The sequence below is a fragment of the Vigna unguiculata genome, chromosome 3 (genome assembly GCF_037176805.1).
Source record: "Vigna unguiculata cultivar grain cowpea cultivar isolate G323 ecotype 2 chromosome 3, ASM3717680v1, whole genome shotgun sequence".
Lineage (NCBI taxonomy): Eukaryota > Viridiplantae > Streptophyta > Magnoliopsida > Fabales > Fabaceae > Vigna > Vigna unguiculata.
In genome coordinates, this window is record NC_140794.1 from 13,039,657 (window position 1) to 13,056,100 (window position 16,444).

A 16,444-nucleotide genomic window follows, 5' to 3' on the forward strand; every position below is an offset into this window, starting at 1 on the left:
CTCAAACCATGAATATAGAATTGTGTTTCATATCAATACCATGTCACTTTGATAACCAACCACTTCATGTTCATTTCATGCCAAGAATCATCGAAGTCCACCATCCACAACTTATACATCATCTTACTCATGCATATTCACTCATTTCATACTTGAACATAACAATCCAACCAAACATGTATTAAACACCCAAAAATAAAGATGGAAATAGTACCCAAGCATCATTTCGCCCAACTCTCGCTCAGGCCGAGAGGTCTTGCTCAGGCGAGAGGAATTCTCGCCCAAGCAAGCTCCTTTCGCCTAGGCGAGAGCTCGACAAGTTGGAACAATGGCCCTCTGCACTAGCTCGCTTAGGCGAGATCTTCTCGCCTGAGCGAGGCATCCTCTCGCTTAAAACGATGATAGCCCGCCTGAGCGACAACTCGCGCAAAAGGCCTGAGCGAGTCTCTGTCAGTCTCGCTTAGGCAAGACAAGCTCATTTGGGCGAGAGTATCAGATCTCGCCGCTGTTCTCCCTGCACAACTACATTTTTATATCTAAATCACCACACAAGGCATCCCACATGATCACAACAACAAACAGTCCATCCCACATCAAAAACAGACCAAAAATGATTCGAAACTCGAAAACCTAGCTTCCCTTACCTGGAAAGAGTTAGCAACTATTTCGACTCTAAGCCCACGAACGCAGCAGCTCCCAGAGTAGATTTTAGAGCTGGAAAAATGATGGACAGATAGGGAACAAGGTTATAAGGATGACCCTCAGTTGGAATCACGAAAATAAGTTAGAAATGGAAGAAGGTGAGTGAGATACGACTTACGTGAAGAAGAGACGAGGTCGAGCTAGCTTTAAGATGGCGGAGCTCTAAACTCTAGCAGAGCTTCTGTTTTGAAAAGGAAGATGAGTCAACCATTGTTTTTGGCAAAGTGAGTGCATAATGGGGGTCTTGGCTGCTTTAAGGGCCTTGACACCCTATGGACCACCCATCAAGGCCATCTGCTCAGGATAGGTCCTTAAAATTTAGGGCAGAAAGGAATAAAAATTAAGGTGGGTCTTACATTCTAGGAACATGTTAAATAAAGTTAAAATATATTTTTTCATATGACTATGTCACCATTTTAAGAGAAAAATAAGATAAGAGCTTTCTTTCATTGTACTAAACCACAAGTTAAAATTAGTATTATTATATTGCATAAATCATCATTATATTAAAGGTTTTTTTATTATTGTAAATAATAATTTGTTTAGGTTTTTGAGAATTTGAAAATAAAGGTAAACTTTTTATATCGTTGGAAGTTGTACTTTTTTATAGTTCTCTCAATTAAATAGGTGGATATAGACAATTGAGTTGTTATCTATTAGAAGCGATTAAGTATATTTGAAATAAGAGATTATATTTTATCTTTTGAGAAACTCAAGAGTGAGTAAGTTCGTTCAGACTTCCAAATTTCGAAGACAATTAAATAATATTTAAATAAGTGAGATTTTTTATATTCTCCTTCTTTAAGGATGAACTCAACTTTTTATGAGTGAGTTTCTTTACTATATGAATTTGTACGTTAACAACTCATATTTCTCCTATTTTACTTCATCCTCTTCTTCTTTCTTATAAGAAGAAATAGTAAGAACATGAACAAATGCTAAAAGTTTTGGAAAATAGACATAAAAGATTATGCATAGATTATTGGATGCTCCAATTAGACCCATGTCATTAGATCATCCACAAGACAAAGACGACACAAGTTGACCTAGACTCAGTCGAGTCAGTATAACATGAGTTAATTGAGTCAGGCCAAGTTGACTTGGGCCTAAGTTGATGAGTCAACCTCAACCTAGGTTGAGTTTAGTTAGGACATGTCAACCTCCATCCAAGTTAAAACAACTCACGTTTAACTAAGTTGAACTAGGCTTAGATTGATCCTAATCTGATCAAGACCATATCTAGCCTAACCCGATCAATACCAAGGTCAAGTTGAGTCGACTCATACCAATATCGAGCTGAGTTTGTCCAACGCGGTTCAAGGTGAGTCGACCTAGGTATAGGTTGAGCGAAGTTGGGCTAGGCTCATATGGTATCAAGTTCGATTCAATCTAACTTGGTTTGGGTCCAGGTAAAAGAAATTGCATTAGGTTAGGTCAAGTCGAGTTGGGTCGAGACATTGAGTAATGGCCATATCAAATTGAGTTATGTCGAGTCGAATCAGTCCAGACTTAAGTTAAACCAAACTACAAAGATCAAAATATGAATTTAAAAATAAGAAAATTTTCAAATTCTTACTTTTTAGGTGAATTTTAATATTTTAATTTTAAGTAATCCAATTACTCTAATGAAATTCTATAATTTTTTATTTCAAAATTTCACGACTTGACACACGTGTCATGTACGAAGACATTGTTAATTTCAACTGGAGGACCTTAAACAACTTTTTTAAATAATTGGAGAACTAAATTGAATCAACAAATAATAAGTGGACTATAATGAACCAAATCAAAAGATTAGAGGACTAAATTAGTAATTATACCTTTTTTTAATATCACAGTTGTTAATTTTTATTTGTTTTTTATAAAAAATGTCTTGCATATCTTTAAAAAATTATATTTATTTAAAATTCAAACCTATTGTTAATCAATTTAAAATATAAAACCGAATTAAACATGTTTTTAATTTCTATAAAGTTAGTAAAATCTTATTTTGATCCTTGGAGTTTGTTTTATTTCTTTAAAATTGAAAATTACTATTTTTGAATCTTAATATTTATATGACCTATTTATCTATTTGTTTGCTAAACAAAAATATAAAGTAAGCATTATAAAGGTCATAGAGTTGTCAAAATGGGTTGGAACCCGCGAGCCAATCCGGTTCACTACGATTTTGAGTCGGGTTGGGTTAAATTTTTTTTACAAATTTCAATACAGATTGATTTTTGACCCGGCTCACCTAGAACCCGACTCACCCGAATTGAACTAGTGGTGAGCCAAGTTGGCTCACCAACCCGCAAATGAAGGGTTACTCAAGTGTTTTTTGTTAAGTTTGACTTTGCATTTAGGTCATGTTAGATTGTTTTTTAGCCAACACATAGATAATTTGTATTTTTGTGATTTTGGTTTGTATTTGAATTGTATTAAAATTTATTTAGATTTTAATTAGAATTATAATTTAGTTTTGACTGAAAAAAATTGTATTTTTTTAATTAAGTGAATTCGTGAGCCAACCCGTTTAACTCACCAACCCATGGTGAGCTGGGTCGAGTTCAAATATTTTTGGCTTACTAATAAGTGAGTCAGGTTAAGTTGGCTTATTAAATGATCAATACGTGAAGGGTCGAGCCGGATCATATAATAGTTGTGATAATGTTACTACACCATAAATAAAGATGTGTAAAACAATTATTATTTATCTATCTTAAAAAAAATATATATAAAAGACTAAACATAATAATTTAAAATTTTGGAGAATGAAAATTGAAGACAAATATTTTATAAAAATCAAAACAAAAATGTTATATTAGGAACAGCAATTACACATTTTATAGAAATAAAAGAATTAAAGAGTAAAATAAAATAAAAAAAACTCGTAGATCTTTTAAGAAGTAAAAATACTCTTAAGCCTATAAAAAAAAATATAACATGGGTAAAATGAAAAATAGATAAAAAAACACGTCATATTTTGAGGGTAACCTAGGAACGAGGGTGTTAGTGCTGTATATATGTAGTACTTGTCTTTCCGCAAACTTTCATCTTCATTTTCCGCTTCGGCTCGGTTAGGTTTTCCTTCCGCGTGTTTGCCCGGAACTACTTCTCCACTCATCGGTATTTTTCTCCCTTTTATTTACCTAATTTTGTATTTAACCTTGATTTTCTTCTTCTTTCACTCCCTCAATTCAAATTCGTATCTTTCTGATTGAAAGTGGTTTCTAATTGTCCTAATTCGCTTAGCAACAACAATTAGAAGCTGAATATGATAATGAGTTTAGTCAATTTTGTGTTTGGAAGTTACGGGGTTGTTTCGCTTGCCTGAATTCTGGTCCCTAAAATTCTCAATTTTAGTAAAGGTTTCTGCTTGCATAAGGGACTATATAGGTTGAATTTTAATAATTTGACTTATTGTTTTAATTTTTCTGCAATCATAGTTGTGTCTTGGTTATTTTTTTGTGCTTTTATTCCTAGTTAGGTTTTTCTTGCCCAGGTTGTCTTTTTGCTACACTATACATAAAAACTTGAACAAAAAATTCTTCCCTGAAAATTTCTCCCTCAATTTTTAAATATGATTAGTAAGTGACCGAGTGAAGAGCCGTGCCCTTAAAATGTGTTATGGTGAAGTTTTTTTTTTCAGCATTTCTTAATCCTTTAGCATTGATACATGGATACACAAGATTGCTTTATAGCCAACTTTTATTGCTTTCTTCCAGGAAATAGTCACCTTTTTTTTTCCGTTAAATTTTTATTCTGTTGAAATGTAGATGTAAATTGTCACAAGTAGGGCAATATCTTTAATCATAGTATTATGCTGTCTTTTGGTTCATAAAAGAAAATTGATTCCTTAAAATTTTGAAAACTAATTGGCTATATTAATAGAGACCGGTACTTCCAGCTATTTGTTAGATGGTGGGATGGCTTATCTTGCATAGTTAATTCAAACATTAGTATTAATGCTTGTCTTCCTGCATTTATGCAGTTTAAAATGTCTGATGTGGAAGAGTATCGCTGCTTCATTGGTGGCCTTGCATGGTCAACATCTGATAGAAAATTAAAGGATACGTTTGAAAAGTTTGGCAAGCTTGTTGAGGCAAAGGTGACCAGTATCATATTATAACTATAGTAGTTGTAGTTCATCTAGCTGAAACTATTGTTATCAGTATCAATTTTTTTTTTTTTGCGTAGAAATTGGTTTATGCTGTACTTTTCTGCTGATATCTGGAATTTATCCTCTCTTTTTTGTTCTAGGAGTAAAATTACATATCTGATGTACTTGTTTATAACCAAATCAAATGAACAAAATACAAAGAGTATGTGTAATATGTTTAGAATCTAAGCATTATTTTTGTTTTGGAAATTATTAATGTTCTCTTTCATCATATATTTGAAACAGGTTGTTGTTGACAAGTTCTCTGGGCGTTCACGTGGTTTTGGATTTGTCACATTTGATGATAAGAAAGCAATGGAAGAGGCTATTGATGCTATGAATGGGATGGATTTAGATGGGCGGACTATTACTGTTGATAGAGCCCAGCCTCAACAAGGATCAACTAGAGATGATGGTGATCGCTACAGGGAGCGTGGTCGTGATCGTGATCGTAACCGAGATTATGGAGGTGGAGGGGGCCGAGGATCTAATGGTGGTGAATGCTTTAAGTGTGGAAAACCTGGTCATTTTGCTAGGGAATGCCCTGGTGAAGGGTCCAGGGGTGGTGGAAGGTATGGTGGTAGGGAAAGTAGATATGGTGGAAGCAGTGGAGGTGGTGGTGGTGGTGGTGGTCACTATGGTCCAGATAGAAATGCAGACCGTTCTTCAGGGGGGCGCAGCAGGGATGGCGGTAGTCATGGAGATTCTGGAAATGATCGATATCATCGTGATCGTGCAGGACCATATGAGCGAGAGCGACGGGGATCAGGAGGCTTTCGTTGATATAATTTAATCTTTCAGTGAGGTATTCAGCATGTAATGATCTCTCATATCTCCTTTCTGCCCTTTGTGTTTGTGGTTCTAATGAAGTTGTAATTGTGATTTTTTACAGCTTTAAAATTGAAGAGGTCGCTGTCAATGCTTCAACTTTCTTTTTCATTCCCACTTCACAATGCTCTGGACTTCTGGGATTGTTGTTTGGATGGATCATTGATACCAGTATTTTGATATGCAATACTCAGCACATTTTGCAAACTCTTTATGTTCCTAAATGCTGATCTTTTGGTCTAGTGAAATCTTATGCATACTTGACTTGCGGTCAAATTCGATGTTGTGCTCTATGCTATCTATAATTGCTGCTGCTGGGTATCTTGTGAATTGTGACTTTAATGCATGGGGAGTTGCGTATGACATATTTGCTGCTGGATTACCTGATTCAGTTTAAGACGTATTGGAAAGTTTTGTTGGTGTTGGGTTTTGGAAAGACCAAGATGGAGGTCCAAATGTGGAGTTTTGCTTCTTCTCATTGGGAGAAGGAAGTTTTAAAAGTAGAATGCCCATTTGGCTATCCCGTCTCAGGATCTTTGAGTAAAAGTAGTCAAGCCGGTAAATTATTGAATATTTGTCTAGCACACCTACTTTCTTCTTTGCTAGATTTCTGCTTTGGCCTGCGCTTTATTAATGCTATTGACCTTTTGGCAGGATTCTTGGCTTAATGTGGTCTTTTTGGATTCATCATTGGGTTCTTTTGTTGCTTATTGGACATGCATGGTTTTTAAAACATAAAAAATCTTTTCAGCTGCAAATGGCTACCCACAATTGCACTCAAATATGCATACCATTCTTGTTTTCTTCACGGGGCACTGATGGAAAGGGGTTCCTTTTTCTATGATTGTGGCACTTTGTTTGGGAGATCATGATCCGTTGAGCAACTATGATCCATTGCTTTTTTTACGTTGTTGCTCTATTTGGTGGAAGATTGCTCTCATCCAACTTTTTACCTGCCTGCATGTAATGTTTTGTTTGCTGAGATCCAGTTTGTCTTACCATAGAGCGCTAGTGAAACCTCACTTTGCTCCCATATTTCCATGCTCTTCAACCTCAAGGTTAATATCAGATTTCAGATTGCCGCCTTACTTAACCTTCTCACTATCATTATCAAAGGAAATTGGTTCTTTATCTCCAGAAATTTGTAATTTGGTTATCATGCTCTCTGCTAAAAATTTATGTCTATATATCTGTTGTCATGTGAAATGCCAAACCCTGTTCAATCTATTGTTTTCATTCACCTGTTCTGTCTGACCCATTTTCATATTTGTATAATTTTGCAAATTTCCATGCCTTATGGGTATTGTTACATGCTTTTAATCTTGGCTTAAATAAGTATTTGATGACAATATTTTTAGTCGAGTACTGACTAATTTGTTTTCAAATTGGATATCTAAGAAATTAATTGTTTTGGTTTAATTTTTATGTCAGTTTTATTTCACGTGTCTACTAAGTTAGTTTTGATATAATGTCACTGTATTGTATAAAGAATATCGAGTTATTTTTTTATAAATACTTGAAATAGATATAAATAGATGTTTTGAAAGGAAAAACAATTGATTATATATAGAATTAAAAACTTGTTATGCTTTTGATTACATATTGACGCACGAAATGATACGAGGATAGAATTAACTTGAGTATGTATGCCCCTGACCTGACAAAAAGAAAGCAGCACATAGAGATTGATTTTTTACCAGGTGGGTGTAATTTACATAAGAAATTATGTAAATGGGTAAATTTGTAAAATTTACCATTATCTCGTGGTGAGGCTACAAGCATGTGGATTAGTTTTAAATTTTTAAAGCATTTTCTTTTTTTATTTTGAAATTGTTTTTGAATGTTTTTTTTTCTCTGTTTTAATTCATGCTTAGAAGCCTGTTTTCCTTTTTATTTTCTTTTCTTTTTTGGTGGCACGGTTATTGATTAAATATGTACATCTTTTTTAAAATGCTCTTTTAAACGAGATGATTTTGTTACAAAAATAATTACAATAAATTTATGTTTAAAAATTGCTTTAACTTAAACGTATATAATTTTAATTTTAGTTTGTTGTACATGTATGTTTGCTTTATTTTAGTAGGATATTTTACATTTTTAGACAATTTGGTTAATTAATTAAATTAATCATTTTATAAAGCTCTTCATTTTATTTGAATAAATCCAAATGAAAATAAAATGTTAACTATTATGACATTGTTAAGGATAGTTAAAAAGGTTATTGGAGGTAAAAAATCATCAGCTGTAACCATCCAATTTTAGCGAATAAATGTTAGATGACATTCCATGCAATCTCATCACCTTTTTTATACAACTGAGTGAACTTTGTAATTGACATCCTTAGATTTATACGCTAAAAATGAGCATTATTCCTTAAGTGGTCCATTATCACTCATATAACAACATTTCCTCTCTTGACAAATGGGTAATGAAGTCTCTAGCTATGCTATCTTTATTTTTACGTAGGCACGTCAGGTTGTTGCAACATACCATTTGACCTTTGATACTCTACTTTAGTCCTTTAACAAGATAAACATGATGCTACATATTGTGTTATATCCCTCTTCATTCTTGATTATTAGAAAGACTCATTCAGATCTTTATACACATCTTAGTCATGATATGATGCATGTTATCATGACCTTTATGACCTTCCTCTAATATAATTTTCTTTATCATTTCATCATCATGTATATACACATGACCTTTCTGAACCTTAACATTCCATTACTCACAACCTCAATCTCCTTAGTCAGATTAGTTCCCACCAATTTACTTGTACTCTTCAATCTAGAATCTACTAATTGCTTTTCCTTGATCAACCTAAGAAAATCACTAATAGAAGCCATTTGAGAAGAACTAATCACCCAACTTCGCATTCAACTTTATATCTTTGAACTTTTCTACCAACTCTTTTATCATTAAAGATGACATATGAACTGCTTTTCTACTCAACATATTTGCCATTACATTAGCCTTTCCTGAGTGATACTATAGCTGGAAGTTATAATCTTTCAAAAACTTCATCCATATCTGTTGTCTCAATTTTAGATCTTTCTAATTAAACAAATATTTCAGGCTCTTATGACACTAAATACATGAAATTGTGTACCATAAAGACAATGTTTCCATATCTTTAAGGAAAACATCACTACTGTCAACTCCAAGTCATGAGTAGAATACTTTTTCTTAAGAATCTTCAGATGCCTTGAAGTGTAACATCCAAAAATTTTTGCTTTTCTATGTTTTATAACTACATGAACAACCTTATTTCAAATAGGTATTTTAAAAAAAATGTCACCACTTAATTAGATAAAATAAATAAAAATAAACAATATCTTACCTTCAAAATTTATTGATAAATTGATGAAATTAACAATAAAATTAAAACTCTAAGAATTTTCTATTATTCTATTGTCTTGCCAACTTTCATTCTTCATTGTTGTGCATCTTTACCAAAATCATCCTCTGCTCCCATGTAATATACAAATATATTACATAATCATCGTAACAAAAAATAGAATACATACAAAAATGGAAGGGTGAGCTAACATACAAACATCAAAACATCATAATGAGAATACACATCAATCATAATATAACAACTCACCCAAACCTTACATATCCACATGGCTCACAACACCATATAATTATACCAATTGTTTCACACAACCATACAAAACATGTCATTACTGGATATAATAAACCATCAGTGAACTCAACGTTGAGAAATTGAGTTGTAATTCTCGCATGCAACTTACCAACATAGGTGTCACTTCCCATTACTCTCTTCGAGAGCTTCCCCAATGAAGTACACACGTGTCACTTCCCATCATTATCCTCAAGAGCCCCAAAGAAGTTTAACTCTGGTGCAACTATGCAGAGTTACCTTTCACCACCTCTCACAAAGTCACCACACACACACGCACACGCACACACACAAACACACACACACACACACACACACACACACACACACACACACACACACACACACACACACACACACACACATATATATATATATATATATATATATATATATATTTACATTTCCAAACTAGAACAAATTTACATGTCATCATAATCATACTAAATAGCATCTACTCCACAAATTAGATTCATATAAAGTACTACATCACACACAAACAAAAAGACAAGAAAGAAAACAAGAAAAAAAGAAAACAAGAATGTAAGCTCCCTCGCCTCTTACTCTTCACTTCTCCCTTCTTCGCCTTCAAAACTTGTCCTTTAAAAATTTTTTCCTTCTTCCTTGAATTGCCGTCGTTTCTATTAAAACTCTCCCCTTAAACCTTGTTCTCCCATATATTTATAAGCCTAATATTTCTAAGGGAAATACAATATTTTAGTCTCACCTATTATTATCTAACAATAATATATAATATATAAGAATATCTCATAATATCTTACAATATCTCAAGATTTCTTTTAATTTGTAACAATATAACAATATCCGACAATATCAATTAATATCTAACAATATATAATAATATTTTTCTAATTCAATAATTATTCACCAAATCTTATTTCTTAGAAAATATTTTAAAATAAAATAAATCCTCTAATTATAACTAACAAACATTTTCATCTTTTACTTAAAATATTTAACCATATAAGAATATTTTTCTAATTATTAAAATTTCTAAGATCTCTGATAAATGTTAAGAATAAGTAAATTTTCCATTTGAATTTGACACTTATCATGTATCAAATGGTGCTTTTGTATATAAAACAAATCTCCTTAGCTTAAAATACAAAATGAGATATTGAGAAATAGAGTTTTATGAATTATAATGATATTTTGCTATTTTGCAGTAAAAATAAAAGAAAATATCAAGTATGCAGCTAAGCTACATTACTAGACCTAAGCCATGGAAGTAGAAAAGAAGACAACATATTTGGAATTTCTGGCTGAGCATAATAAATGGAGTTGAGCCTCATGAGGAAACCCTCTTTGCAAGGAAACCTGGAGCCCAAATCCACGAGGCTGAGCAGCCAAGAAAACCCTTCTAAGAAGGAAAGGTCATGTGCTAAGCACTAGGACAAGGGGCTGAGCTGAGAAGGAAACTCACTTATGAAGTAACCCCCTGTGGCTGAACACCAAAAGTTGGGCTTAGCATCATCCAAAAATTCCTATAAATAAAGAGTTTGGGTCCTCATTTCAAGCATTGAGTGGAGACTCCACAATGTAATAGTAGGATAAAATAGGGTCTGTGAGGCACGAGAAAGATGTTCTTAGTATAGATCTTATGTGTAGATGTTGCTAGAATTGCATTGTAATATTCTGAGTAGCTAAATTCCCTCGTGTCCAAGTTTGATGTAATCAATTCTAATTCTATTCACTTTTACTTCTTGGGTATTTATCTTTGCTTTCATTCAATTGTTTGTGATTTGATTTATGCTAAATGATGACTTGATCACTAATCTTATTTAACTGGTTTGGATTTTGAGTTGGGAAACCAATCTCAAACTGTTGTCCAATTAAATCATCAAACATGTACTGGATGCTTCATGGCATACCAAAGTGGATGCTAGAGGAAAGAGTCTTGCACATTAAAGTAGGGACTCATTCTACCAGGAGTTGAGGAATCACACTGGGTTTGGAGTCTTTAGGTTCTAATGTATAAGGAATGAACCTAAATCTACATAGAAAGAGTACTCCCAAGGTATTGAATGATTTGCATAGTAAGTAAACAAGATGGTAGTGGTGTAGTAGAAGAAGATGAGATGAAATCAATTCATAGCCCCTACTCCACTCAATCTATCTAATTACTACTATTTTTATTTACTTGCACTCTCTATCAATCAAAAAACCCAAAAATCAAACTACTAATATACTTGTTAAATCCATGTGGATACGACACTTGTTAATACTACTACGTACCAGTACACTTACTGAGAAATGATTGTTATGAAACAGTCATCAATCTCACATGAAGCATATGCCACAACTCTTCTCATGCATTAGCACACAATCCAATCTCTGATGAGAAGCATCACAGAAAACCTCAAAAGACTTACTTATGTCAAGAATGACTAATATCGGGGCATTGGTTAACCTCCTCTTGATTTCAAGGAAACTCCGTTCACACTTGTCTGTCTATACAAATGGTTGATCCATGTAGGTTAGTTGTGTAAAAGGGGTCACTATCTTGGAGAATCCTTCTAGGAATCTTATATAATACCCCATTAATCTCACAAAACTTCTTATTGCTGACACTATATCAGGACACTCCCACATAAGCATTGCCTCCACGTTGGTAGAATCTACTAATATCCCTTAAACCGAAACATCATGTCCTAGAAACTGTACTTTTTGCTTCCAAAACTCACAGTTTGCCAGTTTTGCATATAGTTGTTTCTCTTTTAAAATACTCAACATTGTGCTAATATGTTCTTTAATGATTTGGGAATAAATAAGAATGTCGTTTATGAATACAACAACAAATTTATCTAAGAAAGGCATGAATGTTCTATTCATGCAATCCATGAACAAAGAAAAATCATTAGTCATCCCAAACGACATCACTACATATTCATAGTGTTTGTATCTGGACCAAAAAATTGTCTTATGTACATCTTCATCCATCACCAAGATTTGATTATAGTCAAATCTTAGGTCAATCTTTGAAAACACTACAACTGGTCGATCAAATCATCTATCCTTGACAAAAGGATACTTGTTTTTAATGGTAATCTGGTTGAGCTGCTTGTAATTGGCACACAACCTTGAGCTTCTATCCTTATGGCCAAATAAATTATTTTTCTAGAAACTCCTCTATCTATTTCTTAAGCTCAGCCAATGCAGAAATGGTCCTTCTCTCCTTTTCTTTGTCCTTCCACTCCAGCCATCCACATCATCTTCACCATATGAACTACGTCGGAATAATGCTGGGGGAGCAAATCGAGAAGCATGACCACGAGCATATCGAAAATGACGCAACACCTTTGAATCACCATTGACATAGCTTCGTTGACGTTCCTACACTCACAAAACGAACCAGTTCTTTACCAAAATCTCGTTGCAACAAATTGGAACGAACCCAACGATCTAGAATGCGCCATAGATTCTTCCTCGCAGACGAACTAGCGAACTTGGCCAACACACGTCCACCATGCCAGAAAACTGAACGCTGCAATATTTGAACCAAGCCATCGCAAACCCTAATTGCGAGATTCCGCATAGCAGCGCCTCATGAGATCTCCATAACCAACACAACCAGAGTCACAAACACAACAACGTCACAAACCCATTCAAAATGCAATACAACCAGCCACTCTACTGGTACACTTCTCCAACTCCTTGATGAAACTCACACAGAGGATCAGAGAAGAAAATAAGAAGGTTAGGGTTTTCGCACACCAGAGGAAGGAGATGGATTGTATCTGGTTTTGAAGATTTTTATCCCACCTTCTGCCTCAGTTCAATTGAAAACCGAGGTATATCACCATCTTCTGCCACGGGTCCTAACAAGCCAGTTTATAATGTCTTAGTGTCATATCATTATAATTCTCATATCATTGCAACACATTATATCATGTGACTGTCATATGCTGAATGGGTTAATAGTTGATTACTTCTGAATGACATGTATAAAATGATTTTTTCATTTTTATTAAACATGGATTTTGCCTCTTATTGCAAAACGAGGTGTACTCATAAGTGTGCATGCACATCATATATAGTAAGTAGTTCAGTGCTTTATTCAGAGAGAGAGATAGAGACATGGAATGCTTATTAATGAAACACCAGAGGGAAAGAAGAATAGAAGAAAGTTAGCACCCCAATTAGACATGTTCTCATACAGAAAATACCTTCACAATCTAGACAAAGAAAACAAAGGAAGAGAAAACAACTGAAGTTATTTGTCTATGTATATATGGTAACCACATTCAAAGTCTACTACACCCAATTAATTCCTTAAATCCAAAAATAATAGCCATAGTTATCTAACCTCCAATCACCACTATCACCACTATCACCACTCCTTCTCACTAGTTTACTTTTTCTAAGTACTGCTATCATCCCTCCAAATACCAACAATGCCAACATAGCCACAGAAATAACTAGCAGCCTGAGTTTATAGTCCCTTATGAAAACAGCTGTTAGCACTGACACCATTCCACCAATAGAAAATCCAATTCCTGATGCTAAGGAAGCTTGAAAAGGGTTTAGAAGGTTATCATCTTCCTCCACTTCGTTGTGTTCGTTATGGTGGACTTTCATTTGAGCTACCTCTGTGTCAACAGATACAAACTCTTCAATTGGCATGCTGCAAGCCCCAGCAACTAGTCCTAAGAAACCAGCAAGAAGCATGGCTATGATGTTTTCATTGAAAGCTTCAATGGCAGTCATCAAAAAGGTGGTTACGAACAACCCAGTTTTGACTCCAAACACTGCTGCCCCAAGACATTGTTCCCTTTCATAGTACTTAATATTGTTTTCTTCCATGTCATTTGCTTCTATATCATTGGAGTGTTTGAGAATCTCAACATGGTTAATTGGCATTTCATTGCCACTGGTGCCAAGAGAATCCATAATGCACAAGAATTGAAAGGTACAAGGATAAAGGGAAAATAGAAAAAGATTGCCTGTGGAGGGCACACTCTCTTCATGGAAGTTATTATATAGACATAGAACATAGAAGTAAGATTACAGTTAGGTATTCTTGATGATAATGGACCTCAGTGGTGATGGTGTGGAGAGCACTATGAAGGGTGGCCACCTGTTTTAATAATTCCTGAAGCTTTTAATTAACAATGAATGAACTTTTTTCATGGACCTGCTTGGATGCTTTGTATGATTCATTTTATCTTGGTCACTACGCATAGGATATGTTTATATCATCAAGGAGCATCTGTTTAGCTTTTTCACAATTTCTCATGGTGAAAATATATACATTTTTTTTTTCAAAATTGGAGTGCGTATTCAAAGTTGTGAATGATAAGTGAATGATAATATTGGAGAATAGAGATAGGAAGGTATAGATTTAGTGGAGGGGTTATCTTTAACAAGGGAATGTTCCATTGTACTTATAATATAGATTAGGGTAGTGGCAACCCCTCTATTCATTAAAAACAAATAATAAAACATAACTTTAAGGATGTGAGGATCGGCGTATTTATGATTAATCAATTCAGGGGTGTGTGTATTCCACAAGAAAGCCTCATGCCACTTTTGAATATGAGGAAATAATAACTATTTAAAACTAGTATTATCTCACCCCAGTTCCTTCTTCAAATCTAGAAAACTAAAATCATAAATGGAGACATGCATTATGCTTTAATATTATTGTTAATTTTCCCTAGTGGGTTCGTGTGATGTACCTTTCTCTCTCTCTCTCTCTATCTCTCCCACAATCATGCATGCCAGGTCTTTTTTATTAATGATCATTATGCTCATGTCTTTCACACAGTGTTTGCGATGGTGCTATATAGGTTTTAGACTGGTTTGAATTCACATGTTTATGAGCATTGGTTATGTCTTTTGGCTCAAACCACTTAAGGAATCAGCAACCTGATCATGGTTTTCATAATTTCACACGATGATATGGGTCTAACCTCCTCTAATCTAATGTGTCCTTTGTAACAATTGAAGAGAAAAATAAGATATCTCGCCTTAAACAAAATAAATGAAGGAAGAGGAGCACTCAACAAATGGCTATTATTCCAATATACAAGGAAAAATTAGAAAAAAAAGTAATGATAACACACACTAAAAGAAAGCCAAATATCATTAGAGTCACTTTCAGGAAATGCTTTTTAAATTGCAGAAAGATAAACTTAAGCACCGAGTTTTGGCTGTTTTTTCCTTCAGGAAAGTGTGTAGCCTGTAGCTTTAGTGTGGATTACACACTCCTCACTCCAATTTATTAATCACTTTACTTTAATGACCACTATCCCGTGGAGTGCACACTCCAACAAATATAATATATAATCTCATGCCAAATCCCAGTCTATGTAATTCTAAATTAAGAAGCCCATTTGTTTTACTTTCTCTGGGATTCTTTACTTACATCATAAGCTTCAACTGCCTAAGTTACATATGATTTCTCAATGAATCACAAAAATTCCAAGTTATTATATATATACATATTCTACTTGTATTGTCTTGAATATTGTTTTGTGGCTACAACCTAAAGGACACCACTTAACATTCATATGTTTCTCCTATTTTTTTCCTTTGCCTACTTACGTACAATTCTTTAACAATTCAACAAATATTATATAAGTTATGATGGTGGTGATTGACACGGTAAGAAAACATAGATTTAACATGAGTCAAAACTGACCTATAACAAGCAAAAGTGAATACTAAAAGTAGTTATTAATTAATCTCGGATTTGCATATCTCAAGCAACTTATAACTTGGTGTACATTCTCTTACCTTTCTATAGATATTTTAATAGTAGTACAAACTTCAAATGACACTTACTTAAAATGAAGAAAATATAACACTCATTTTATCTATTGCGTTGAGACATTGAATGCAACAAAAAATCAGAAGAAATGTGATCCGTACAGAAAAATCTATGTAGAAACTTCATATATAGTCTTGTGTTGGCAAGCTATCCAGATGAGGATATTTCAGACGCGGCCAATAAGAAAATATATCAAATGCACAACCTATAGGAATACATTCGTCTGTTACTATAGGAGATTTTAAAGCAAAAAGCAGGATTGAACACATTTACTATATGGAAGTTTGAACACATTTAAGCTAAATCTTAACTATTCATATATTCTCGAAAT

At 33.9% G+C, this 16,444-nt stretch overlaps 2 protein-coding genes across 3 annotated transcripts; one reads left to right on the plus strand and one right to left on the minus strand.

Moving 5' to 3' along the window:
* The first annotated feature begins 3,632 nt into the window (after positions 1-3,632).
* Positions 3,633-6,339, plus strand: ATRZ-1A (RNA-binding (RRM/RBD/RNP motifs) family protein with retrovirus zinc finger-like domain-containing protein). 2 transcript variants are annotated; one of them, XM_028064581.2, is made up of 4 exons: positions 3,633-3,810; positions 4,676-4,792; positions 5,090-5,648; positions 5,736-6,339. In XM_028064581.2, exons 2-3 carry the CDS (start codon positions 4,682-4,684, stop codon positions 5,624-5,626), a joined length of 648 nt encoding a protein of 215 aa, XP_027920382.1. In that variant the 5' UTR covers positions 3,633-3,810; positions 4,676-4,681; the 3' UTR covers positions 5,627-5,648; positions 5,736-6,339. The 2 variants fall into 2 exon arrangements, with proteins under 2 accessions (XP_027920382.1, XP_085527818.1); XM_085671692.1 differs by lacking the exon at positions 3,633-3,810 and having other exon boundaries at positions 4,670-4,792.
* Positions 6,340-13,468: 7,129 nt separating this feature from the next.
* Positions 13,469-14,304, minus strand: LOC114179395 (vacuolar iron transporter homolog 2-like). The gene has a single exon (XM_028065723.2). It carries the CDS (start codon positions 14,229-14,231, stop codon positions 13,614-13,616), a length of 618 nt encoding a protein of 205 aa, XP_027921524.1. The 5' UTR covers positions 14,232-14,304; the 3' UTR covers positions 13,469-13,613.
* Positions 14,305-16,444: the final 2,140 nt, after the last annotated feature.